Source organism: Daphnia pulicaria, chromosome 1 (assembly GCF_021234035.1).
Source record: "Daphnia pulicaria isolate SC F1-1A chromosome 1, SC_F0-13Bv2, whole genome shotgun sequence".
Classification (NCBI taxonomy): Eukaryota; Metazoa; Arthropoda; class Branchiopoda; order Diplostraca; family Daphniidae; genus Daphnia; species Daphnia pulicaria.
In genome coordinates this window covers 27092418-27119701 of record NC_060913.1, presented here as the reverse complement: position 1 = coordinate 27119701, position 27284 = coordinate 27092418, and the positions used below count along the sequence as shown (strand labels likewise).

General features: G+C 38.7%; 3 protein-coding genes across 5 annotated transcripts in view; 1 reads left to right on the top strand and 2 right to left on the bottom strand.

Annotated features, from left to right (window-relative positions):
* LOC124314772 (CBL-interacting serine/threonine-protein kinase 21-like) overlaps positions 1-18883 on the bottom strand; it is a 29441-nt gene extending 10558 nt beyond the window's left edge. The window contains exon 1 of the mRNA XM_046780136.1: positions 18753-18883. The gene's annotated coding sequence lies outside the window, so the exon portion shown is untranslated. The remainder of the gene's footprint in view (positions 1-18752) is intronic.
* Positions 1-27284, top strand: part of LOC124318172 — a 61503-nt gene that overhangs the window by 14289 nt on the left and 19930 nt on the right. Inside the window, exons 1-12 of one of the 3 annotated variants that reach the window (XR_006912402.1) lie at positions 7326-7495; positions 7565-7870; positions 8018-8201; positions 8293-8434; positions 13842-13915; positions 13976-14120; positions 14178-14282; positions 14632-14774; positions 14842-14952; positions 15033-15077; positions 15495-15608; positions 17108-17426. Coding sequence is in view for 2 of the 3 variants with exons in the window: in XM_046782814.1 (XP_046638770.1) it covers positions 6232-6305; positions 15495-15608; positions 17502-17575; positions 21697-21801 (367 nt within the window). In the remaining variant the exon portion in view is untranslated. Of the gene's footprint in view, positions 1-6231; positions 6306-7325; positions 7496-7564; positions 7871-8017; positions 8202-8292; positions 8435-13841; positions 13916-13975; positions 14121-14177; positions 14283-14631; positions 14775-14841; positions 14953-15032; positions 15078-15494; positions 15609-17107; positions 17427-17501; positions 17576-21560; positions 21630-21696; positions 21812-27284 lie in introns of those variants that run through there. The other 2 variants (XM_046782815.1, XM_046782814.1) reach the window with 2 other exon arrangements.
* Positions 227-25869, bottom strand: LOC124314753 (rho-associated protein kinase let-502-like). The gene is made up of 9 exons (XM_046780102.1): positions 24944-25869; positions 24777-24888; positions 24653-24718; positions 24333-24566; positions 24045-24267; positions 2195-2501; positions 1984-2127; positions 1248-1546; positions 227-1202 (listed from the first exon to the last, which is right to left on the bottom strand). The coding sequence occupies exons 3-9, from the start codon at positions 24673-24675 to the stop codon at positions 345-347; spliced, it is 2088 nt and encodes a 695-aa protein (XP_046636058.1). The 5' UTR covers positions 24676-24718; positions 24777-24888; positions 24944-25869; the 3' UTR covers positions 227-344.

The following is a 27284-nucleotide window of genomic DNA, read 5'->3' as shown; positions in this document are numbered from 1 at the left end:
CTCCGTGGCACGATTTGTTCGCTAGGTCAATTACTAATATTTAAGTAAAAAAATTACGAAAGAATTTATTTGCTGAAATGTTCAATTCTGAAATGCTCAATGTTTTATGAAGGTTGGATTTGAAACATGTAATATTCCATTGGGCAAGAGATGTTGTTAAGTTTCTCGTTGTTTCTCGCGAACTAAAAAGACGACTTATAGTAATAAAAAACAATGTTTGTTGGTGTTTGAATTGGCTTGTATTTTACCCAGCAGATGACAGATTCATCATATAGTTGTGTTAGCTAATTGACAATTCTTCTAACTGTTCTGTTGAATGGCTAGTCCTACTTCGATTTCACGTATTATGTGTTATTTTTATCTTCGGTGCACATTTTCAAGATGCCTTCAGACGCTTCTTTACATGAATCTATCAGGTTTTTTTTTTGAGATGCCACCACTTCATTGGAGGGAAGAGCAAGCATTCCGTGCATTGTAGTTAAGCTTTCCATGATGTAATTGTTGGAAACATTGACGTACATTTTAGCGGAATGGTGTGTCTGAAAGGTCGATTCCAACGATTCTTTAATTGAATCGGCCAGCTGTGCAACTTCGGCATTGTCTTCCAGATTTTTCGCTGTTGTTTCCGTCAAGTGATTTTTTATTTTATTGAAGTACAGCGTAATTCCGGCCCATTGTTTCTGTAACTCGGCCAAATATTCCAAACCTTCCTTAAGGGTTTCAATAGCTTGTTTTGGGCTGATGGCGTTATTGGCATCAATGCCCATTTTCTCCAACCTTTCTATATTGTCTTTAAGTATTTTGTCGATATTCTTCTCACAAACTTCTTTTTCTGCTTTCAGTTCCTTCAATTTGTTTTCGGCTTCTTCTTTCATTTGTTGGGCGTAGACAAGTGATTTATCTTTACTCTCGCAGCCAATCTGTCGCAGCCAAAAGTCCCTATTACGTTCGCGAATTCCGTCCAAGTAGTTCTGCTTTTCTCTAACAGTTGCGTTCGCTTTTTCAATTTCCCTTTCTGATTTCTTCTCTCCAATCGTGTCGGCAATCTCATGATCACCCATTGTTTTCACGGAGGCTGTAATAAACTGCCGAATCAGCTGGCCCAATTTATCAAACGTATCGCAGACTTCCTTTGAGAGTATCTGTGCGTCGGTAGCAACTTCCTTGATCCGGTCAAGTCGTTTTGGCATCAGTAAATTTTGTTTGTCCGATTGGTTTCCACTTTGCATGGACTTGATGCAATCTTTTATATAATCAGGCACCTTTTCCATCTTCAACTGAATAATTTCCATGTTGATATGCGCCTTCATGAAGGCGTCGTAGCATTCGTCTGCGATTTGCACCAAAGTTTTGCGGAAACTATCGGGGTGTTTTATTAAAGGGATGTGCGTTTTATCGATCTTGTCGATTCGGAAATCCGTTACTGGAGTTGTGGAGATCATCAATTGGCTGAAGACTGCGATTCCTGTGGGGTTCGTAGCAAGAAGCTCACTCCAGTTGAAGTCATTTTCGGTAGAAACTGTACCGAGATTAGCGTTGACTGCAGCTATTCAATATTTAAAAGAGAAAGAAAAAAATGCCACATTATTGATAGTTTGATTTTAATATGGTAAACTAATAACTACAACTTAAATTCATCAATCGTAGTATGCACGAATATGAAATTTTCCTATTTTCTGCGGGAAACTCGTAACTTAAATTGCCCTTTCCACTCGCAATTAAGAAAATCGTGCTGAAGGGCGTGTTGTTTTGCCATTTTTTGTTGTTTTAGGCGGTTTTATGTTGATAGGTACTTAACGTGAGAAATTTCACGTCGAAAAGTTCTATTTTCTCGTGGTAGGTAAACGAAAGCACCAATAACAATTAAATTGATAGATCTTTTCCTGATTGATGTAACTTATAGGCTACTCTTTAATAAGTTTTTAAACTTGTAACTTTAATAATGGTTAGATCAAACACCATTCTATCGTGAAAAATTTTTACTTTTTACAGATTGAACCAATCGCCAAATTCTTGACTGGATCAAGTTGTTAATTCTTGAAACAACCTCGGCCGATGAAATCCTCTCGTTGGGATTATCTTTCAACATTTCCGTGATGATCGCGTGCATGAGATGTTCTTTTATTTCTGCAATGGTGAAGCACCCAAATGTAATTTGCTATTTCAATCTGGCTCATTAAGTAACGGAACTTACTTGTCATATTAACTGGCTTACTGTTGACAATGTTTTCTTCAATGTTTTTTTCTGAACCTGGACCAAAAGGATGATCACCGCCTAATAGATAATAGCCAAAAACAAGTCCCGCGCTAAAAACGTCGCTTTTGACGGTTCCTCTTGGACGATTGTCGGGTGACGTAGTTTTACCAACATATCCGTTCCTCATTATCGTCAGTATTTCAGGGGAAAACCAGTTGTCGGTTCCTTTCACTTCACTAATGGAATGACTTCCTCTTTCGTTAACTTTTTTACTAAGTCCGAAATCAGCCCATTTCATTAAGACCTTTTCTCCAGTTGAATCCACCCAGATGAGAACGTTATGCGGTTTAATATCTCGATGGATAAATTGTTTTTCATGAATATGTTCCAATCCCTTGGCCAACTGGAGGCAAACTTCTTTTTCTGGCGGCATTTTCTCTTGATATTTTTTCTGGGTCTCGTTACCCTTGAATAATTGATCCAGCGATGCCTGGCACAGTTCCAGCACATAATATCTGATTTGACAGAACACAAAAATTAGAGCACCTTTTCTTTTTATGCCTACTGAGAATTTTATTTACCTGAAATCATCGTCGCTTTCAACGTGATAAAATTTGACGACATTTGGATGGTCAAGCCATTTCAACGCTTCTTTTTCTCGTTCGTTGTTTTCACATTGTGCTAAAACAATTCGCTTGACTGCAACTCTTTCATTGTTCCATTCTCCTCTAAAAACGACCCCGAAACCCCCTCTCCCTAAAACCGTTTTTTTGTCTAGTGTTATCGACAGCGGAACACTTTGGTTTAAAAAAAAACAAACAAAACAACATATCTTTATTCAAAATGATGTTAGTTTAATTGGTGAAAGGCAGTTAAATATTAAAATAGTCTAATCCGAAATATTAAAAAAATTAAACAAACAATCTTTCCCTTTACCCAACTTGTTGAACTGTACCATTTCAACATAAACGACATTGCAACTCATTTTAAATTAAACTCTGGTGAACGTACCCAATTAATTCGCCCGTCTATTTTTTGAATCATTTTTTGTTTTGGTTTTGAACGACTCTCTCATAGGCTATTCTTATTAGTTAATCAATGTTTAAACTTTTACTACTTTACTTTGAATTGGCTGCCATTTTCCCGACAGGGACGAGGTGTCCTTGAACGAGAAGAGAAACGATCACGCCATCACTGTCGCAACTTGTCTCGCCAACCACTTGTCTCGGCCAGTTACTGAAGTTTTTGCCCCTATCTTGCCTTTCCATCGAAAACGGAAACTGGCCTCGTCACCACAAAAAAGGGGCTTGTCGCCGCTTCCAAAATGATCAGGCGGAAAGTATCTTTTTCTCGTCCGTATCACCCTTTTCTGCTGGTTTTATTAACATGTTGTGGACAAGACTCTCCCGAAACTATCGCAAGAGCTCTTTTTTTAAGCTCTCTTTCTTTTATTCACTATTTAATCGAATATTTACTGAACAGTTCCACATCATTTTTTCATCGTATTGTTTTTAACATGATAACGTATATGACGTTTGGTTTACCGTTTACCCCCTTCGTACAATATTTCATGCACGTCTCTATCATGTTCATTGCTGATGCCAGAAGTTTATTTTTCCTTATATTGTGCTGCATATGAAAGTCATCCTTCTCCGGCTTCGCATAGAAAATGAATGACAAAACAAGTAATTTAATTTGAAGTTAAAAATAAGATTTTATTAGAATCGAAAAAGACAGAAAAAACAAAATCAAATGAAAAAACAAAAGAAACTGGACCAGCTCGCCTACCATCGAAATAGTAGCCCACTTGCTCGGCTGTTACCTCACCCGCAACGCACGTCCGAAACTGATGGACTCGTTTGAGGGTAATGAAACCCCCCGTCAAGGTGTTAGTTAACTGTACACCGGCGTGCGAGTGAAGACGATCTAATTCCTTTCACCGTATATAGGAGCCATGATAACTCAACTTATATACAAGTGACAGGAATTTAGAAAGTCTTCACTTACATCACACCAGCGACCAGCGCACCAACTCCGTCGACGGGTTCATCCGCCAATCCCTTTGGATTGTCACGAGGAGGCAACGTCATCGCAAGGCAACAACTATTCCGATAGGCAAAACTGACGTCCAGCTTCAATTACATAACTTTAATTTAAGAAAAAACAAGACAGAACAATTAGCGAAATTTAATTTGAAAGAACTTCGTACACTCTACGACATTTTTCTAACCTTCCCCAAAATTGTTACCGGCAGATTTTGAATTACGTTTATTAAACCTATTATATTAAACCTATATAACCTTTACCCCATATTGGTTTTCAATCCTCTTTACATTACTCCCATGGCGTCCGAGGGTCAGCCGAGGATTCGCACCTCATCGCTGCCTCATCCGACTTCTGCCGCCAATTTCGGTTTCATTTCTTTTGGCTTAAATATCTTCCATTTTTTCAAATTTCCAAACGGCTTCTTCCATTTCTTCTTCTTCTCTTCTAGACTTTTCACTTGATCCTGTAGGTGCTCGACCCTTTCGGTCAGGGATACTCGTAGTTCTTCCATTTCCGCCTGACTGGATTGAAGAAGAAGATTGTCTTCTTCCAATTGTCGCCTCAACTGTGAATCGTTTTCGGTCCAACGGAGAATTTCCGTTTCAAGTTCAGAAATGGTTTTATTCTTTGACTCAAGCTCAATGTCAGTCATTTGACGTTTGATATTTTCGAGTTCCCTTTTCGTAGTTGCTAACTCGTCGTGTACCTTCTGGAGGTTAGAATGGGAGTCTCTCAGTTGTGATTGAACTAGACTCAACTCATTCGCCAAACGTTCTTTTTCCAATAAAATCTGGTTTTTCTCAATCGCACTGGATGCGATAATTTTATCTCTGTTTTCGATTTTTCGCCTTAGACGCGAATCATCATTTGTCAAGCGAATCGCTCGACTGGATGCCATAATTCTATCGCTGTCTTCAATAATTCTATCGCTGTCTTCAATTTTTCGCTTAAGTCGCAAATTTTCATTTGTCAAGCGGAGATTTTTCTCCGTAATGTCAGTAATAAAACTTTTCTTTTCTTCGAGTTTGCTTTTGGTAATTGCTAACTCGTTGCGGAATTGTTTTAACTTGGAATGGGAGTCTGTCAGTTGTGATTGAACTAGACTCAACTCATTCGCTATGCGTTCTTTATCCAATACAATCAGGTTTTTCTCAATCGCATTGGATGCCATTATTCTATCTCTGTCTTCGATAATAATTCTATCCATGTCTTCGATTGTTCGCCTTAGTCGCGAATCGTCATTTGTCAAGCGGAGATTTATCTCTTTTATGTCAGTCATTTCACGTTTGTTATTTTCGAGTTCGCTTTTGGTAGCTGCCAACTCGTCGTGTACGTTCTGAAACATTTGCAGCTTTGATGAGGAGTCTGCCAGTTGTGATTGAACTTGACTCAACTCATTCTCCAAGCGTTCTTTTTCCAATACAATCAGGTTATTTGCGTCGACTTTTGCCCTCAGACGAAGAAAACTTTGGTTGTTCAAGTCTTCTCCGCTGGCAGTCGAAAATCCATCGTTAATTTCAGGTCGGGGAAGTGCATGCTGTTTGGTGCATGCAACATCAGGTTTAATCTTATTCCGCTTATTCAGGTTAGCAGCCGAACGCCGAGTTTGTTTTTCGGTCGATCTGCAGAGTAAATTCATGATCCAAATGGAGATCAAAACAAATAGGACAGCCAATATAGTGACTACCACCAACATGTCGTTCATTTTCAGCACTGTTTGTTTCTTTGTTTGCTAGTGAAAACTGCTATGTCTGTCTTTGTCTCTGTGTCTGTGTATTGCCGTTGGGGTTGCCTATATAGACTTGCCAGGGGAATCCCTTTTTGCACTGTCAATTTCCACTGTTTTAATTAGATTTCTAATTATGTTTATGACATTTTATCTTTTTTTATTGATTTGTTATGTAGTGTAAGGTGTAACAAACATTGTTCAATTAGTTTTGAATTAATTGCAATTTATTTTAAACTTTTAATTGCATTTTGAAATAAAGGTTTTCGGAATTCCGGTTGGGATTCAATGTTGCCGGTCTGGACATGTCTGGAAAACGACAGGGCGCCCATAGCGGTAAGTTCGCCAACTAAGAATTTAGTTTTTTAGGTGGGTTTGCAAAAACGTTGACTGCATTCATTTTCCCGTTAACTAAAATCAGCAACAAAATTGAATATTCATCTCTTCTTTTTACTTTTTATTTGTTGGTTTTTAGATATTTTGACGTTTTGATAATGGAAATGTTTGGACATCATCAACAACAACTGTACCTTCAGCAATCATCAACGAACATTGCGAAACTTGCCCGGGAATATGCGTGTTAGTGCAAATTGTTCTACAAAATTTTACTATTAAATATTGATTTGTTTTTTCCCCGTGTCGAAGTCATGGCAGACAGGTTCATTTTTCTTTTGCTATTTAAAATTGCTGTAATAATAAATACTATAGCAAAAGAAAAATAGTAAAGTAAACCAAACCCCGTCATATGACTCATATCATAGCAATAGTTGATGTATTAGCGGTATTAATGTAATAATCATTTTCAAAATTTCATTTTTATTGTTTCTTTTCTTCCAGATTTTTAAAAATCTCGTCTTTGCCGCTTAATTTCCCTCCAGTATTTAATTCGGTTTGGCAACATGACAGCATTGCCAACTTAGCCTGTGGCCACTATGGCTCCTCCTTCTTCCTTAATCATGCTTCTCCCCGCCAAAAAAATGCCGTCTGTCAGCAGCATAGAGCATACGGTAAGCAGTCACAGCCTTTGCGTTAGTTATGGAGCATTGGAAGATATCTTGTTGTGTTAAGTTGTTTATCGAGACGAAGGCTATGAATGTTGAATGCTTTATCAACTTCAATCAGCAATTTTTTTTGTTTTGAATGATAAATGGTAAATTACATTATCTCAACTAAATATGTGGGTCCTAGACATCAGATCCATTTCACCATGTGCAGCAGTGCAGTTATAGTAGCTGATATCATGTGACATCTTTCTGCAACGATGATAGTTCATTCTGAATAGCACAAGTGTGGTGAATCAATATTAGTCATGCAGGACTTCGATTTAAGTTATGCAATTCAGATAAGTTGGTTGGTGATTATTGTATTATTAACTATACTGTCTTTTTTCATGATGTTTGGATAGTGATTCAAAATTGCTCATCGGTTCAGCACAATGACTGGATTATTGCAGTATTGCTACAGGCCAGATGGGATTCGACTCATGGAATTACAGTTGTGAATTTTGGTCCAAGGCTATCCTGCTGGTATGTTCTATTTATAACTTTGGTCAGCCAGTTAAGAATTCATGACAACAAAAGAAATTCTGTTTCCAGGCCGATAATATGGAAGTGAAATCAAGTTCTGTTTTGGATTTAATTACGAGTTCCTTATTCATTCAGTGCCCTACAACTAGTGTTTGATGGCCAGTCACCCTGTATGGATGACTTTCAACTGTAACATCTAAGGAAATCACTTGAGGAATGTATTTTTTTCTAAATGTGAGGTTTAATTTGTGGTGTTAAATTTTCTCTCTCGTAGGTTGGTTTCCTGATTTACCTGTTCACATAAGCTCTTTACGTTTTGTTTCTCTTACGTTCGCCACCAACACAATCAGCTGGAAGATTGATTCTCATTCTGTGGTAGTATAACTTGCAAATGTGATACAGACTTGGACTGATGATTTTGAGGATACTTTATTCTATAACAATTGTTTTAAAATTGTATTGCTTGTACAGTATGTATTTGTTTATCTAACATTAACTTATTTTTATTGTTTCGTTTTTTAGAGAATCCTAGTGTTGGAGCCTGGCGTTGCTGCGTGTCTACATCTGGCGGTTACTGGTTAATCGTCGACATTGCGTAAGTTGTGTGTGCCGCAGTGATGGTTTGGGCTCTTTCTGTCTTGGCTTACGGCAATCCCGCGCTTGGGGGTAACTCACGGGGTACATTGTTGCTCAATCGAATCCCTCGGTAAGGTCTGAGACCAGCCACCAAACTACACAAAAGTTCAAGAATTTCAATTGTGCATTTCACTAATTCTAACGATAACAATTCAATCTAGGAAATATTCTTCCGGCGTCTTCAGCTCACCTCCCGTCACCTCTGGATTATGGCTTCTGCTCCTGCTGTCGGACGATGTCTTTCTGTAAGAAAACGGAAACCCGAGATTGATGCTTACACACACCGCAACTGCCTTTGTTCAGGTCAGTTCTTTAGCCTACCCACTAGTATAAACACTAGGAAATATTCTATTAACGCTATACACACCAGCGATATACTGCTTATTTATAGGACCAAATCATATTTGAGAATTCGATTTTAAGTAGTTCTATTCCCCCTATGAATGAAAACATTCATCTAGACATATTAATTTTAATTTTGTTCCCACGACGCCATTTTCTTTTAATCGATTAGCAATTCCCTCTCTTTGTCCATGTTTGTTGTTCTTTGCGCAATCCAGCGCGTTTCGCCCGCGGGTTGTCCAAGCAATTGACGTCCACCTCTTTGTGATTGAGGAGTAGTTCGTCAATTCCAAGATATCTTTATTCTTTAGCCAGAAATGTCGCCACATGGAGTAGAGCGTAGTCATCGTGATGCTGCGTATGATGGGGTCTCCTCCCTTTTTCAGCAAGTAATAGCGAACAGTAGTCATCTGTTTGGCACATGATGCATGATGGAGAGCCATTTACTTCAATCTTCGTTGAGTTAAAAAATCGAAATAGCGCAGGTTCCATTATTTTGGTCTCCTCTTTCGCCACCAAAATAGTCACGCACAAATGGGAACATTTTAATTCATTTCACCAAAATGATGCACAAATGTTTTCAAAACAAGATAAAATGAAGGTTCCAGTAGGTACGTGTGCAATGTATCCGTTAGTGTTGAATCATTGAGAAGGATTTATTTTGTCACTTTTATCACGAAGGGGCTATCCTCCACCTGGGGAGGATAAGGTAGATCCTACCACATTTCACCACTTGAGATCTCATTTTCCATATCTTGTCCCGGCAGCCAATTGCATCCTCTTTTGTCGTTAGCTACTTTTGGGGATTTCAAAATTGTTTGCTCGTTGTTTACTCAAACTTTGACGATGCGTCTTGTTTTGTATGGTGCGATAAGCGATGGACTTGTCGATCGCTGCATTTCAAACCCTTTCCTCTCGTTTTCTTTCTTCGCTACAAGAAGAAAACTTTTCTTGTCTACTTTCGTCAGTTTGTTTGAAAACGAGCTTCAGCTCGAGCCTAGTTGAGTCCGCTTTTTCAGGTTGCGTGATTGTCTTTTGATTCGACCGGCGGGTAGTTTTTATCAGCTACAGTCGAGAGAAGCAGAAGGAGTTGCAATGGGTCGGACTTGGTCATCCGCAAATGACTAATCAAAGGTGAACGTTTACAGGGAATCATCCAATCAGAGCATAATGACATGTAGACAACACTCCCGAACGACACGTTCGAGCACGTACATCGTCCTTAAGCCCCCTATTTTGGTTTAATTTTGGTTTATATCGCAAATTTTAGCAGCTGTAGGCAAATAGAAATCATAGAAAAGAAAGAACTCGTCAGATCAGATATGCAATCGTTGCTTGACAGAAAAGAAATTTGTATAACTTGTAATAGAGCCAGACATAACTAAAATCCCAATTTGTGAAGCTGTAACTAAAGCATAGTTTATGTAACTAAATCTGAAATGTGATCATAGAAGTAAGAAAGCGATTTACTTGAAAAGCCCAAACGGTCCTTGTCGCATTTTGAGAGTACTTTATTAACCCAGGGTACTTTAGTAATTAACTTTCCCGGCTTTTTAACTATAAGGCTCAACTCATTGTGCTCGTGTCAGGATGATGAAGAAATATTCTAGTCAGATGGAACGGGAATAACCTTTTGAATGAAACTTATTTTTGCTATTTAGATGATTGCATTAATCCCGTCTTCTTAAATTCACCCTGATCATTGAAAATTGCGAATACGGCAGCCTCTTGTTGACGTATTCTTCTTTTTACCATTTTCGACTAATATTCAACATAAAATCAGCCAAGAATCTGTTTTTTTCTTTTTCCCCTTGGCCGAGTAAAATGAAAGACGAAACAATTTTTTGTTTTAAAGTTTAAAATGAAATTTTATTTGAATCGAAAAAGACAGAAAAACAAAATCAAAGGATAAAACAAAAGAAACTGAACCAGCTTCTACCATCGAAATAGTCATCGCAAGACAACAACTTGCGATAGGCAAAACTGACGTCCAGTTTCAATTGTTACTTAACTTTAATTTAAGAAAAAAAAATAGAAAACTAGCGAGAACCGGACTTGAGTATTTCGAAAACTGTACGACAATTGGCTAGGGGACCCCAGATGGTGACGTATCTGTTTTCTAGCGAGGGGGGATTGATGCATACATAGTAGTCGGAGGACAATTTTCTCAACAGGTAATCGTTGGAATACTTGTTATTTCTCAAGTTCAAGTACGGACACTCCAATGTCACTGTCAATTTTTCACAGACGTCGGAGCAAGCGGCCAGTCGACGTTCAGCATCTCCTCCGGTGATAAAAAGTTCGCCATTGACAAAACTTAGCCCCGCCCCATACTCTTCTTCTATCCTTTCGGCATTGCAACCATTTCGTCCAATAACTTTCCCGCAATCACTTTTCGATATCCCAAACACGACGATTTGATCGACGTCAACTTCTTTTTCTATGGTTGATTTAATGTCGGCCGGCATCTTTAATTGAAAAACGTTAAACGGAGATTTTTTTTTTAAAGTTCTTTTACTTCTCTGTTGTTTGACTGGACCTCACGTTTGCAAAAAGAATGGTCAAACGGAGAATTTCCGTTTCAAGTTCAGAAATGGTTCTATCCTTTGACTCTAGCTCCATGTCAGTCATTACACGTTTTTTATTTTTTAGTTCCCTTTTCGTAGTTGCTAACTCGTCGTGTACGTTCTGTAACATTTGCAGGTTGGAATGGGAGTCTGTCAGTTGTGATTGGACTACCTCAACTCATTCGCCAAACGTTCTTTTTCCAATAAAATCTGGTTTTTCTCAATTGCACTAGATGCAATTTTCGGACGATTCTTTAGATGACTTATTCTTTATAATCTTCTTCGTATTTGATTTATATATGATGTATCATTTTTGTCTTGCTTTTGCACATTTTGGGTTTCTTTCGGTTTCAAACTCAATCGACACTTTTTCATCTGAAAAATTCCACGAAATTCCACCACTTGATATCCCTTCGCGGCGAGCTGATAAGCTTGCTTTGCTATCTTATTCAAAATAAATTACTACCTTGCGATAATTACATAACTCTTAATTTGCATCGACAAAAGTTAAACTTCGACAGTGCCAGCGTAGCAATTGTTTTTTTTTCATCTAAATAAATCTTCTTTCATCGAAATCATTTAAATCTTATGTATTTTAACCCGCGCGTGATTCTTGATCAAGACTTTTTTTTTCTTACGAAAACCTGTGATCAGCAGAGCCATGTTTCTCTATGGGTTAAGGGTTAAACCAGTTATTAGACAAATGATTTCGAGCGTAAAATTAGAGCTATAGAACTTATGATGCTAAGTTTCATTTAAATAATTTCGAAATAACAAATGAAATGAACAGTTTGAAATTTATTTTATTGAATTCGATCGTCATGCATTTTAATCCAGACAATAATATTTTTTGATGACAAATGGATAGTAGCTGTCCCGTCCCGAACGTTTAGTATCGGGCGGTGACCGAGGCTCCGTAACTGGGGGGATTTTCATATTCCGGCGGCAGATCCGGGTATGTGGTCTGACATACATTTTCCGTTTCTCGAGTTGTTGCTGTCGTCGCAGGACGACGCCGACGACGGTCCAATTGTCGCCTCAACTGTGAATCGTTTTCGATCCAACGGAGAATTTCTCGTTTCTTTTCTTCGAGTTCCCTTTTCGTAGTTGCTATCTCGTCGTGTACGTTCTGAAACATTTGCAGCTTTGATGAGGAGTCTGCCAGTTGTGATTGAACTAGACTCAACTTATTCGCCAAACGTTCTTTATCCAATACAATCAGGTTTTTCTCAATCGCATTGGATGCAATAATTTTATCCCTGTCTTCGATTTTTCGCCTTAACCGCGAATCGTCTTTTTTCAAGCGGATATTTTTCTCCGTAATGTCAGTCATTAAACGTTTGTTATTTTCGAGTTCGCTTTTGGTGATTGCCAACTCGTCGCGTTGGTTCTGAAACATTTGACGGTTGGAGCTGAACGTCAGTTGGGATTGAAGCAGACTCAACTCATTCGCCAAGCGTTCTTTATCCAACACAATCAGTGTGATCATTCTATCCTTGTCTTCAATTGTTTGCCTAAGTCGCGAATTTTCATTTGTCAAGCGGAGATTATTCTCTGTCATGTCAGTCATTTCACTTTTCTTTTCTTCGAGTTCGCTTTTGGTAGTAGCTGACTCGATGCGGAATTGTTTCACTTTGGAATGGGAGTCTGTCAGTTGGGATTGGACTTGACTCAACTCATTCGCCAAACGTTTTTTTTCCAATAAAATCTGGTTCTTCTCAATCGCCCTGGATGCCATAATTTTATCCCTGTCTTCGATAATTCTATCCCTGTCTTCGATTTTTCGCTTTAGTCGCGAATCGTCATCTGTCAAGCGGAGATTTATCTCTTTTATGTCAGTCATTTCACGTTTGTTATTTTCGAGTTTGCTTTTGTTATTTTCGAGTTCGCTTTTGGTAGCTGCCAACTCGTCGTGCACGTTCTGAAACATTTGCAGCTTTGATGAGGAGTCTGTCAGTTGTGATTGAACTTGACTCAACTCATTCTCCAAACGTTCTTTATCCAATAAAATCAGGTTTTTCTCAATCGCACTGGATGCGATAATTTTATCTCTTTCTTCGATTTTTTGCCTTAGACGAGAATCATTATTTGTCAAGCGGAGATTTTTCTCTGTCAAGTCAGTTACAACAATTTTCTTTTCTTCAAGTTCGCTTTTGGTAGTTGCTAACTCATCGATGTCGAATTGTCTCACTTTGGAATGGGAGTCTGTCAGTTGGGATTGAACTAGATTCAACTCATTCGCCAAACGTTGTTTTTCCAATACAATCCGGTTCGTTTCGTCTTCCTTCAGACGAAGAAAACTTTGGTTGTTCAAGTCTTCTCCGCTGGCAGTCGAAAATCCATCGTTAATAGCAGGTCGGGGAAGTGAATGCTGTTTGGTGCATGCAACGTCAGGTTTAATTTTATTCCGCTTATTCAGGTTAGCAGCCGAACGCCGAGTTTGTTTTTCGGTCGATCTGCAGAGTAAATTCATGATCCAAATGGAGATCAAAACAAATAGGAAAGCCATTATAGTGACTACCAACATGTCGTTCATTTTCACCACTGTTTGTTTGTTTGTTTGCTAGTGAAAACTGTTATGTCTGTCTATTGCCGTTGGGGTTGCCTATATAGACTTGCCAGGGGAATCCCTTTTTGCACTGTCAATTTCCACTGTTTTAATTAGATTTCTAATTATTTTTATGACATTTAACTATTTGTATTGATTTGTAATCATACTTTAAAGTCTAACGCACATTGTTCAATTAGTTTTGAATTAATTGCAATTCATTTTAATCTTTTAATTGCATTTTGAAATAAAGGTTTTTCGAATCCTGATTGGGATTCAATGTTGCCGGTCTGGACATGTCTGGAAAACGACAGGGCGCCCGTAGCGGTAAGTTCTCAAACTAAGAGTTTGCGAATTCATTGAAAAGTGTATTTTCCCCCCAATTAGAACTCTGTTGGCGTTGAATTAGAATTTTGTTGCTTTTGTGGTATTCCACTGGAATTTGGAAGCATTAGTGAATCTTCACCACCAACAGATGCACTTTGACGTGCTTGAAGAAAATCAGGACTACCAATTTCATTTTCAAAATCTGGTAATTACCCTTTTAATGTTATACTGGTTAACCTGTTATACTAGCTGCTGCTGTAAGGATTTTAGAATACTTTTACTACCTGAGATCATGTGTGGAGTAGGAATCATTTGACCTCCGTGAAAGGATTTGGTGCTCAGTTGTACTGGATATCAGAAATGGCAGGTGAATGCATTCATTTTACTTATCTTCATCATACCTAGTTAAAGTAAATTGTGATACCCCTTTTCTCCATCTTGTATGCTTGATAATTGATTTTAACAAACATAAACCCTAGTACCCTACCTGCAAAATTACCCTACAGCCTAGATGGTGAAATGAGACCATGTAGGCAGGGAGAGAAAACTCATTTCAAGATGGCTGCTTTCAATCCCATTTCTCTTCAATTCCTGAATTCTTCGTTTCATGAAAGAGATTTTCAGTCTAAGTCACCCAACCTCATTGCTCGATTGCAATGCTTTAGTTTCGGATACATGTAAAATATTTCTTCAGTTTGTTTATCTGTTTCTGGCAGTGACTGGCAGCCAAGGACTCTATAAATCACGAGAACAAGAAAAGGTGTTCGCTGGAGGAATATTACCCAGGTCTAATCTGACATTTGGCTGTTACTTTTTGAGGCTGTGAATTTTGAATCAACGCTTCTTGTTATTCAACTTGGTAACTCAATTAATTTCAGTCATTTCATGCTTTCATTAATTTTTTCTGCTCTTTCATTGCCTTGTAGTTGGCCGAGAGAAGTGACAGCCTGTCACGTCGCCATATGTTCGATTGGCTCAATGGACAAAGTGCTGGACATTTTTTGGGATAATACCTTTGGAGGCAAAAGGTTGTCCAGGTAACATTTTATCGCATTTTATTTTTTTCCAAATTCCAGTCAAGATTCTTTCGTTGATTTGATGCAGTTATTTTTTCCAGGGTGGCCATACTGTTTTGGAGGCTGACTTTCTCTGTGCAACAAAGGTAAGAGTGTACCACCTTAGTTTGACCAGTTCAACTCTAGACTTCCAGGCAAGCATTATTTATTTAATTTTGAAAATTTCGTGTCAGTTTATTTCAGTGTTAGATTTCTAGTCAAAAGAATGGGTCGAGCACAATGAAGTACATTTCGAGTGCCTGTTTGTTACCTACTGTTCGGTTGTGTTAGGTATTTCAAATCTACTCCTTGTTGTAATATTTGCTAGTTTCCAGTTCAAGTGTTTCAGTGATTTTTTATTACACATTTTGTGTCTCATAATACAGGGAGCACGTAAACTTATCCTTAGTCACTATTTGTAATTGAAATATTTCACATTGTATTGGTAACTGACTAATCTTAAGTTATAGTTATTGGTAATGGTTACGTAACGAGTTTTTCCATATATTTCGTTGATCAATTAGTTTCATCGACGATGCGACCTCTGGCTGGGATCTGGATGGAGAAAATGTTGGACCATTTCTCGCAACTCTTTGCCGATGCGTGGATCGAAGGATGGCACGAGATACGTACACCAGGTAGGAAACCAAATCAAAACACATTTAGTATTGCGGACCATGAGCGTACCATGTTGAGGTGAATTTATTATATCATCTAATTCTTTCGAGAGTGACTAGATGATTAAATTCGATAAGAGTTACGTAATAGAGAAGTGTATTTCAGTTGTGGCTTTATTAGAAGATGTGTTTATACTCCCATTTTTGAGTCGATTTGCACGTAAAGAGGGCAATGAAATTACAACTCGCAAGTCAAATTTCTCAATGAATTAGCTTGGGCTTTTCTCATGATCAGTGCGAGATGGCGTTGGCCGTCTACCTGGCCCTTTACGAGTCGGTGTCGCTATTTCCTTTAGATTTTGGTTTGATCTTGGTCAATACTTTATCGGACCTTATCTTATCTTCCATTTTTGCCAATTTCCGAGCGGCTTCTTCCTTTTCTTCTTCTCGTTTAGACTTTTCACTTGATCCTGTAGGTGCTCGATTGTGTAGGTCTGGTGATTCAGGGATACTCGTAGTTCTTCCATTTCCGACTGACTGGATTGAAGAAGACGATCGGCTTCTTCCAATTGTCGCCTCAACTGTGAATCGTTTTCTACCAAACGGATTTTTTCCGTTTCAAGTTCAGAAATGGTTCTATTCTGTGACTCAAGCTCACTTGTAGCCTTGGCGAAATCATCGTGTACTTTTTCTTTGAGATATTCCAATTCCCTCCGACCGGCTAAGATAATTTTATCCCTGGCCTCAATTTTTCGCCTAAGTCGCGAATCATCATTTGTCAAGCGGATATTTTTCACTGTCATGTCAGTCGATACATTTTTCTGTTTTTCGAGTTCGCTTTTGGTAGTTGCCAACTCGATGTGAAATTGTCGCACTTTGGAATGGGAGTCTGTCAGTTGTGATTGAACTAGACTCAACTCATTCGCTAAGCGTTGGTTTTCCAATACAATCTGGTTTTTCTCAATCGCACTGGATGCGATAATTTTATCGCTGTCTTCGATTTTTCGCCTTAACCGCGAATCGTCATTAGTCAAGCGGAGATTTTTCATTTTCTCTGTCATGTCAGTCATTAAACGTTTCTTTTCTTCGAGTTCGAGACTCAACTCATTCACCAAACGTTCTCTATCCAATACAAGGTTTTTCTCAATCTCACTGGATGTGAGATGTGAGATAATTCTATCTCTGTCTTCAACTTTTCGCCTTAGTCGCGAATTTGCATCTGTCAAGCGGAGATTTTTCACTGTCATGTCAGTAATTAGATTTTTCTGTTTTTCGAGTTTGCTTTTGGAAGTTACTGACTCGATGCGGAATTTTCGTAACTTGGAATGGGAGTCTGTCAGTTGGGATTGAACTAGACTCAACTCATTCGCCAAACGTTGGTTTTCCAACACAATCAGGTTCTTTTCGTCTGCCATCAAACGATGAAAACTTTGGTTGTTCAAGACTCCGCTGGCAGTCGAAAAATTTTGGTCAATTACAGATTTGGTTGCGTAATTAACGTCAGATTCAATATTATTCAGGTTAACAGCCGAAAGCCGAGTTTGTTTTTCGGTCGATCTGCTGAGTAAATTTATGAACAAGATGGAGTTCAAAACAAATAGGAAAACCACTAGAGTGACTACCAACATGTCGTTCATTTTCACCACTGTTTGTTTGTTTGTTTGTTTGCTAGTGAAAACTGTTATGTCTGTCTATTGCCGTTGGGGTTGCGGGGTTGCCTGTATAGACTTGCCAGGGTAATCCCGTTTCGCACTGTCCATTACTACTGTTTTAATCAGATTTCTAATTAAGTTTATGTTATTTAACTTTTTGTATTGACTTATTATCATACTTTAAGGTGTAACGCACATTGTTCAATTAGTTTTGAATTAATTTTAATTAATTTTAATATTTTAATTGCAATTTGAAATAAAGGTTTTTCGAGTCCTGATTGGGATTCGATTTTCCCGGTCTGGACATGTCTGGAAAACGACAGGGCGCCCCTAGCGGTGAATTCGCCAACTAAGAGTTTGCGAATTCTTTGAAAAGTGTATTTTTCCCAAAATCAGTTGGCGTTGAATTAGAATTTTGTTGCTTTTGTGGTATTGCCATTAGTGAATCATCACCACCAATCAATGCACTTTGAGCTTTGACGTGCTTGAAGAAAATCACGACTACCAATTTCATTTTCAAAATCTGGTTATTACCCTTTTAATGTTATACTAGCTGGTAGCTGCTGCTGAAAGGTTTTTAGAATACTTTTACTATCTTAGATCATGTGTGGGGAAATCATATCATTTGATCTCCCTCAAAGGATTTGTTGTTCAGTTGTGTACTGGTTATCAGAAATGGCAGGTGACTGCATTCATTTTACTTTTCTTCATCATACCTAGTTAAAGTAAATAGTTATACCCCTTTTCTCCATCTTGTATGCTTGATAATTGATTTTAACAAACATAAACCCTAGTACCCTACCTGCAAAATTACCCTACAGCCTACATGGTGAAAAGAGGTGGAGGCAGGGAGAGAAAGCTCATTTCGAGATGGCTGCTTTCAAAAACTCCTTTCTCTTCGTTTCATGCAATTTTCAGTTAGTCACCCAAAGCCCAAACCTCATTGCTCGATTGCAATACTTTAGTGTCGGATACATGTAAAATATTTCTTCAGTTGTTTTATCTGTTTCTGGCAGCCAAGGACTCTATTTTACGAGAACCAGAAAAAGCGTTTGCTGGAGGAATATAACCCAGGTGTAATCTGACATTTGGCTGTTACTTTTTGAGGCTGTGAATTGTGGTGTCATTATCTCAGGGGAATACCAGTTGTGGGTTCCTCTGTTTCCACTAATGGAATGACATCCTCTTTCGTTAACTTGTTTACTAAGTCCAAATCCCGATCATTTCATTAAGACTTTTTCTCCAGTTGAATCCACCCGGATGAGAATGTTTCCGGTTTAAGGTCTCGATGAATCAATCGGTTTTCGTGAATGTGCCCCAATCCCTCGGCCAACTGGAGGCAAACTTCTTTTTCTGGCGGCATTTTCTCTTGATAGTTTTTCTGGGCCTCGTCACCGTTGAGTAGTTGATGCAGCGATAATTGGCAAAGTTCCAGCGCATAATATCTGATTTGACAGAACAGAAATTTAAAAAAGCATCTTTTCTTTTTAAGCTTATTGAAAATTTGATTTACCTGAAATCACTGTCGCTTTCAACGTGATAAAGTTTGACGACATTTGGATGGTCGAGTTTTTTGTAGAGCCTTTTCTCCTTTGTTTTTTTTCACATTTTGATAATTCAATTCGCTTGACTGCAACTCTTTTATTGTTCCATTCTTCTCTAAAAACGGTCCCGTAACCCCCTTTCCCAAAAACCGTTTCTCTTTCGAATTCTATCGAAATAAAACCACTTGCGTGTAAAGAAAAAAACCATTTATCTTTATTCAAAATTATGTAAGTTTAATTGGTGAAAGGCAGTTCAATATTAAAATAGTCAAGTTCGAAATATTTACAATTAAACAAACTTTCCCCTTACTCAACTTGTTGAACTGTATTATTTCAACATAAACGACATTGCGACTCATTTTTAATTAAATTATGGTGAACGTACCAAATTAATTTGCCCGACTATTTGAATCTTTGTTTGTTGTTTTGAACAACTCTCTCATAGGCTGTTCTTATTTGTTAATCAATGTTTAAACTTGTACTACTTTACGTTGAATTGGTTGCCATTTTTTACGACTGGGACGAGGTGTCCTTGAACGAGAAGATAAATTATCACGCTATAACTGTCGCAACTTGTCTCACCGCCAACATCTTGCCTTTCCATCGGAAACTGGCCACGTCGCCACAAAAAAGGGCTTGTCGCCGCTTCAAAAATTATCAGGCGGAAAGTATCTTTTTCTCCGTATCACGCTCTTGTGGTTTTATTATTCATGTTGTGGAGAAGACTCCCCCGAGAATATCGTTTTTCAAGAGCTTTTTCTTTGATTCGCTATTTAATCGAATATTTACTGAATCGTGAACGACGATACTAAACAGTTCCAGCTCATTTTTTCATCGTATATATTTTTAACATGTTAACGTAGCCTATATGACGTTTGCTTTACCCCGGCCTTCGTAACAATATTTCATGCACGTCTCTATCAAGCTATTGTCTATTGCTGATGCCAGAAGTTTATTTTTCCTTTATATATTGTGCGACATATGAAAGGCATCTTCTCCGGTTTCGCATAGAAAATGAATGACAAAACAATTTTTAGTTTTAAAGTTTTAAATGAAATTTTATTTAAATCGAAAAAGAGAAAAACAAAATCAAAGGAAAATACAAAAGAAACTGTACCAGCTTTGACCATCGAAATAGTCGCCCACTTGCTCCTTTCACCTATCACGAAATCATTTAAATCTTATGTATTTTAACCCGCGCGTGATTCTTGATCAAGACTTTTTTTTTTCTTACGAAAACCTGTGATCAGCAGAGCCATGTTTCTCTATGGGTTAAACCAGTTATTAGACAAATGATTTCGAGCGTAAAATTAGAGCTATAGAATTTATGATGCTAAGTTTCATTTAAATAATTTCGAAATAACAAATGAAATGAACAGTTTGAAATTTATTTTATTGAATTCGATCGTCATGCATTTTAATCCAGACAATAATATTTTTTGATGACAAATGGATGGTAGCTGTCCCTTCCCGAACGTTTAGTATCGGGCGGTGACCGAGGCTCCGTAACTGGGGGGATTTTCATATTCCGGCGGCAGATCCAGGTATATGGTCTGATATACATTTTCCGTTTCTCGAGTTGCTGCTGTCGTCGCAGGACGACGGTCCAATTGTCGCCTCAACTGTGAATCGTTTTCTACCAAACGGAGATTTTCCGTTTCAAGTTCAGAAATGGTTTTATTCTTTGACTCAAGCTCACGGTTAGCTATAGCCAAATCATCGTGTACTTTTTCTTGGAGATATTCCAATTCCCTCCGACCGGCTAAGATAATTCTGTCCCTGGCCTCAATTTTTCGCCTAAGTCGCGAATCATCATTTGTCAAGCGGAGATTTTTCACTGTCATGTCAGTCGATACATTTTTCTGTTTTTCGAGTTCGCTTTTGGTAGATGCCAACTCTTCCTGTAGGTTCTGAAATATTTGCAGGTCGGAGCTGGACCTCAGTTTTGTGTGAAGCAAACTCAACTCATTCGCCAAACGTTCGTTATCCAACACAATCAGGTTCTTCTCAATCGCACTGGATGCGATAATTTTATCTCTGTCTTCGATTTTTCGCCTTAACCGCGAATTTTCATTTGCCAAGCGAAGATTTTTCTCTGTCATGTCAGACTTCAATACATTTTTCTTTTCTTCGAGTTCGCTTTTGGTAGTCGCCAATTGGTCGTGTACGGTTAGGTGCTGTCGCAACTTTGATGAGGAGTCTGTCAGTTGGGATTGAAGCAGACTAACCTGATTCGTCAAGCGTTCTTTTTCCAATACAATCCGGTTGTTTTCTTCGTCTTTTGCCATCTTACGAAGAAAAATGTGTCTGTTCATTTCATCTCCGCTGATAGGCGAAAATCGTTCGTCAATTACACGTCTGACTGCGTAATAAACGTCCGATTCAATCGTCTGTGGGTTAACAGCTGAAAGCCGAGTTTCGATTTCGGTCGATCTGCTGAGTAAATTCATGATCCAGATGATCAAAACAAATTGGAAAGCCAATATAGTGACTACCGTCATGTCGTTCATTTTCAGCACTGTTTGATTGTTTGCTAGTGAAAACTGCTATGTCTGTCTATGTCTGTTGGGGTTGCCAGGTTACCTATATAGACTTGCCAGGGGAATCCCTTTGCGCACTGCCTTTTTCCAATGTTTTAATCAGATTTCTTATTATGTTTATGCTATTTACCTTTTTTATTGATTTGTTATGTAGTGTAAGTTGTAACGCACATTGTTCAATTAGTTTTGAATTAATTGCAATTCATTTTAATCATTTAATTGCATTTTGAAATAAAGGTTTTCCGAGTTGGGATACAAATGTTGCCGGTCTGGACGTGTCTGGAAAACGACAGGGCGCCCATAGCGGTGAGTCCACAAACTAAAGAAGATTAAAGTGTATGAAATTTTTCCTTATATTTCGTTGATCAACTAGTTTGATCGACGATGCGACCTCTGGCTGGGATCTGGATGGAGAAAATGTTGGACCATTTCTCGCAACTCTTTGCCGATGCGTGACTCGAAGGATGGCACGAGATAGTACACCAGAGGTAGGAAATCAAATCAAAACCCATTTATTATTGCGGACCATGAGCTGTACCATGTTGAGGTGAATTTATTATCTCGTCTAATTCTTTCGATAGTGACTAGATGATTATAAATTCGATAAGAGTGTAATAGAGAAGTGTATTTCAGTTGTGGCATTATTAGAAGATGTGCTCGATGCTCCCATTTTTGAGTCGATTTGCATGTATAAAGAGTGCAATGAAATCAGAACTCGCAAGTCAAATCTCTCCATGCATTTGCTCTGGCTTTTCCCATGATCAGTGCGAGATGGCGTTGGCTGTCTACCTGGCCCTTTTTTATACGAGTCGGTGTCGCTATTTCCTTTAGATTTTGGCTTGCTTCTCGGATACCGACTATTTGTTAATTATCGAGTCACCATAATTTTGCCGATTGACGATGAAGGGGAAGAGAAATCTTTGTAAAATAGATTTTTGCATACATCTGACCGACGTAATAAATGCTGGGCTTTTAGTTTTGGATTTGATTTTAGGGGTTCAGGATTTGTTGGCGAGGTTTGCTATGGCTCACGGGGAGACTATTACCAGACGAACGCCGAATCGAAAGAAAATAGACGACCCTTGAAAGATAAGAGCTGTAGGCTATATCCTCTAGACGATTCCAAATCTCCTTTAATTATTAGGAAGAGAGAAGCTGTCACAATCGTTTTATGGACAGTCCTGGGGTCTCATTTTGTCGTGACAATAAACCAGGTATTTTGTCAAAGGGAAGGTCCAACAGTTGCTGGATCTTTGATTCTTTTTTTTTTAACATTTCATTAAGTTCGTCGTTCTTTTTTGTCCAACGCCCTTTGGCAAAATAGCCATTTAGCCAACGTCCAAAGTCATCAATGAGACGGAGGATTCCACTTTTATTTCCTCCTTAAACCTTATACTTTTCTTCTTGATTGCCTCTTTACGCTTGTATTTACTTACATTTGTTTTCTAGTTGCGATTATTATTTTTTGGTCATCGTTTTCTTGTTGACGTGATTCTCTTGATCTCGTCGGGCATTCCCCGTCTCTCCTCGGTGCAGTGTAGTGTCCCGCCAGACATCGTGAAACACGCAACGTACACACATGAATGACGACGCTCATTTCTCTGTGTTTACGCCGTGACTGAGACATGCAATATTTTTTTTTGGCAGCAGCAGCGCTAGGACCAGTCTGTGCGCCCATTTCGGCAGCTTTTCTAAACAATTTTCGATTTTCCTTAGCAGATTTGGGCTACCGAATGAAGCCAAATGAACAGCTCGCGCGTATGTTTGGTTTGCGCTTTATTCTGAAATGTCAATCTCTTTCATCTCATTATTTCTTTGGATTAATTCATGAAACAATTAAAACGGTATTTGCGATAGTGCTAGCCTGAATTGATTTCGCCGATCATGAAATTCTCGTAGTAAACATCGATATGATTTCAAGTGCGGCACCGAGCCGAAAAGTCTGGCCAGTGAGTTTAGTGTATGTCTGTATAGTTTTTGTTTGACAACCAAAGTATAGTCTGAATTAATAACTCTTTTTATAGTTATGCGAGAACAAAGTAGTCATTTAAAGGTGCGGAAGTGTTTGAAAAAGTCTTGAAATGCATTTCATTTGGGCATCAGTGAGACGAATGCCGTCAAGATTTCAGTGAGGTCGTCCAAGTGTTTCGCCATGTTCGCCATGAGCCTCGATTTCAAGATTTTTTTTAAATGCAACCAGACGATTCTGGTTTCCTTTCTGTCCTTACTCGGTAGTGAAATAAATCACTGTCTGGCGGAGAGGAGGAAATTGTTCATGCTATTGTCGTTCATCAACAATGTTGGTGATTTCTGTCACCACATCGGCTGATGAAATCCTCATTTCAGGATTTTTCTCCAACATTCTCATGATAATCGCGTGCATGGGATGGTCCTGTCTAGCTGCAAGGATGAACATGAAGTTCAATTTGCTATTGAAAATGATGATTTCTTAAAATGGGTGCCTACCGTTCAGATTGGCTTGGATTTTTCTTGTGGATAGGGATGACGTCCTCCTAGAATGTAATAACCAAAGACGAGTCCTTGGGAAAAGACGTCGCTTTTGACGGTTCCTGGTGCTGTCTCATTTCCGTCTTTTAGCATCTGCACTAATTCGGGGGCGTTCCAGTCAGGGGTCCCTACCTCTGATACGTCAATGATGGTGTAACATCCGTTTTCATCGACTGGTACACATTGTTCGAAATCGGCCCATTTCATTACGACTTTTTCTCCAGTTGGATCCACCTGGATGAGAGCGTTGTGCGGTTTGAGGTCTCGATGGATTAGTTGCATTTTATGAATGTATGCCAATCCCTTGGCTAACTGGAGGCAAACTTCTTTTTCTGAGGACCTTTTCGAGGGCATTTTCTCGCGATATTTTTTCTGGGCCTCGTTACCGTGGAATAATTGATCCATCGATGCGTGGCACAGTTCCAGCGCATAAAACCTAATTTAGCAACAATATGAAAATATAATGACTTTTTTAACATATATGTCATTCCAAACATTTACTTGAAGTCTTTGTCGCAGTAAACGTCATAGAGTTCAACGACGTTTGGATGGTTAAGTTTTTTCAGAGCCACTTCTTCGTTGTTGTTCTCAAGTTTGATATAACATAAATTAATTCGCTTGACAGCAACTTTCAAGGGGTCTTTCCCAGCGACTTTCCAAGTGCCTTCCCGAACAATCGCGTATTGCCCATCTCCTAAAAATTTGTTTGTGTCTAGTACTATCGGCGGCGTATCACTTTGGTGTAAAAAAACAAAAATGTACATTTTTACATTTTTTAAAAAAGTTTATGTAAAGTTATTTGACTTTTGCCAATTAGTAACCTTCGTTCTTGTTGTGACGTCATGATGTTTTGGATTAGAGACGGAGGATTTAATGGCAACAAGTTCCTACGTGTGAATCTTTCTGTTAAATTTGTTGAATCATTTCTTTTACGTGTAGGATTACCTGCCTTACTTGAGACGTTGTTCTCGAAGCTTTGCAAATGAGTCGCAGTCAAAATTTCAGAATTGGAGCGTTTAGTTTTTGCAATCAAATTTTGTTTTTCCTGTTGGATTACCTTTTCTTTACTTGTCTAGGCTATTCTTGAATGACTTTTTCAATTTGTACTTTACCTTTAAAGGGTCGCCATCTTTTCGGCAATTAACGTGGTTTCCGTGAACGCTGAGAGAGCAAAGCTGCTGACGCTACTGTTGTCACGAAGATGTTGTTCGCCAACTGATGTTGAGAGTAGAAATGTTGCAGCTTGTCTTTCTTTCTGCAAATGTCCAGCAGCACGCCCCTTAAAACTCGTCCTCGCTCCCGAAATAACCAAGTGGAAAGTTTTTACGATTTTTTGCGGTTGTATGCGGCAGGAGAGGGAAGTCTGGGAGCGACGAAAGCGAGTTTATAGCGTCTGACCAAATAAGGCGACTTTCGGAGCTATGCCAACACACAGGGAAATAAATCCAAAGAAACTGTACCCGATATCCTATTCACCGACATTTCCTTTAGGGCAGTCCTCAAATGCAATACGTTTGGCAGAAAAGGTTTCAGTTTCAAGGTTTCCAGTTGGAGCCCTCCAGGTTTTTCCTCTCCGTATTTTGTAATAAACCAGTTACTTTGGCAAAGGGCAGGTGCAACAGTCGGGACTGAACTCGGACTCACGCTCACGGCTGTCTAGACTAAACTGCGCGACTCGCCAACTGATGGAGTGGCTGAAACTAAAAATAAATGAACAAATAAAAACGGGATCGACCGAATGAAGCCAGCGGATGATGGCGGTTGACCATCCGGCTGCGTTAACTCTTAACTCCCCTTGTGTTTCCGCCATGCAAGAGTGATTGGCTCCAAGCCCTGCTTCTCTACACATCTTGAATATTCCTTTTGACGTTGGAGCTTTGCTATTTCATAGCAATCCAGTGCAGCAGTTTGCCACAATATAAAAGCCTTAAACATTTTGTTTGAGAGTCTCAAGTGTTTTCAAAAGGGGACTCTTGAGCAACCGCAGATGAAGCCGAGATGAAGATATATTTCTTGACGTGTACGGAAAATATGAGAGTAACGAAACGAAGTAGCTCGCAATTTGAAATTGCGTAAGTTGATGCTTGTAGTTGGTGAAATAACCAGGGTGTATTGGGATGAGCTTACGTGAATTTTGTAATTCGTCTCCACTTTTGTCCCCGTGCTTATATTCAAAACGGCAACATGGAAAAACATTTAGAAAATAGAAGGATTTCCGATCTCTATCTCTTTTCTTATCAGACAGGAGAGTCTAACCCGAAACCCGTCGTCCTTTTTAATATTTATTTCCTCTCATTTGTTGGTGGCTTCATTCACTTTTGGCAATTGGGAAATATTTCGACTTTTCCCTGTTACGTGTTCGTTCAATTCTTTTGTCTTTATTTTTTGAGCTAAAAACTTGATTGACCTACAGTGACGTTCTGGTTTCTCAGCAACCCGTCTTACACATCTTCTTTACCAATCTCTTCATCTTCTTAGCTAGAAGAATTTAATTCCAAGAATTCTTATTCTAAGAAGATTAGCGCACTCCCATCTGCGCAAACCATGTGTAAACGGAAAGCGCAGACAAGTGCTTTTCCTGTCATCCTGACTCCTGTGTCATGGAAAACCCTTTTTTTTTTGCTGTTTGTTTATTGTTGCCACGTCTAGACAAAATCTACCGTATCGTGGCCATAAACGTGTTCCCATTTTACGTCGTCACCAAAAGAAAAAAAAACATTCTTACTTGTCAAGCTTCTTTCCACTTTGTTAAAAAGGCTTTCCCTTTTACGACCCTTATTAAAATTGACTAGATTTTATTTCTGAAATGGAGGCCTCGGGATGCCTCCGACTGTTGATAAGTTTCATTGTAATTTAGTGATGCTTGTCTTAAGTATTTTTCAATGAAAATTAAATTCAACTCACATTACAAGTTAAGAATCGAAACGAATTGACATTTACGCACAGATTCCATCTCTGTTTTTAAGGACTGGCAATATTATAAGTGGCGATAAGAAAAATTCATTTAATAATTTTTTGTTTAAATTGTACACTCACTTCCATAAATAACTTTACAGGCAAAAGCGCGAAACAACGCACCAATGTTGGCTTTAACCAAAATTCTCTTTTCTTACATTGAGAAAAATCTAACCCTTCCCTCTCGATTACAAACAACAAAGGCTGTACACCACTGTAGCCAACACAGGTGCGTTGTTTTGCGCTTTCGCCTGTAAAGTTATTTATGGAAGTGAGTGTACAGCCACCAATTCTCAACATTTCTGATAAGAGTTAGGAAGAAGGATATTACATTCATATTATCATTACTTTTCGCATCATTTCTTCAGGCGAGTGATTCTGGCAGTTCCTATTTCCACTAACCAATCAAGATCGTTTATCCCGTGTCTATATTGGCTGCTTCTTAAAGTAAAAAGTGCTGTGTCGTTTCGTGCTGGTCAATGTCTTCATCTTGAACAT

What these genes read in the sequence shown, in the direction of transcription:
- LOC124314753 (XM_046780102.1), bottom strand. Translation starts at nt 24,675, where the DNA reads ATGACGTCACAACAAGAACGAAG. An exon ending in TGGATCCAACTGGAGAAAAA is followed by an intron (nt 2,502 to 24,044) that starts GTCGTAATGAAA and finishes ACTGGAGAAAAG; the next exon opens with GTCTTAATGAAATGGGCTGA. An exon ending in AAAAGGTGCCTGATTATATA is followed by an intron (nt 1,203 to 1,247) that starts AAAGATTGCATC and finishes CAATCGGACAAA; the next exon opens with CAAAATTTACTGATGCCAAA.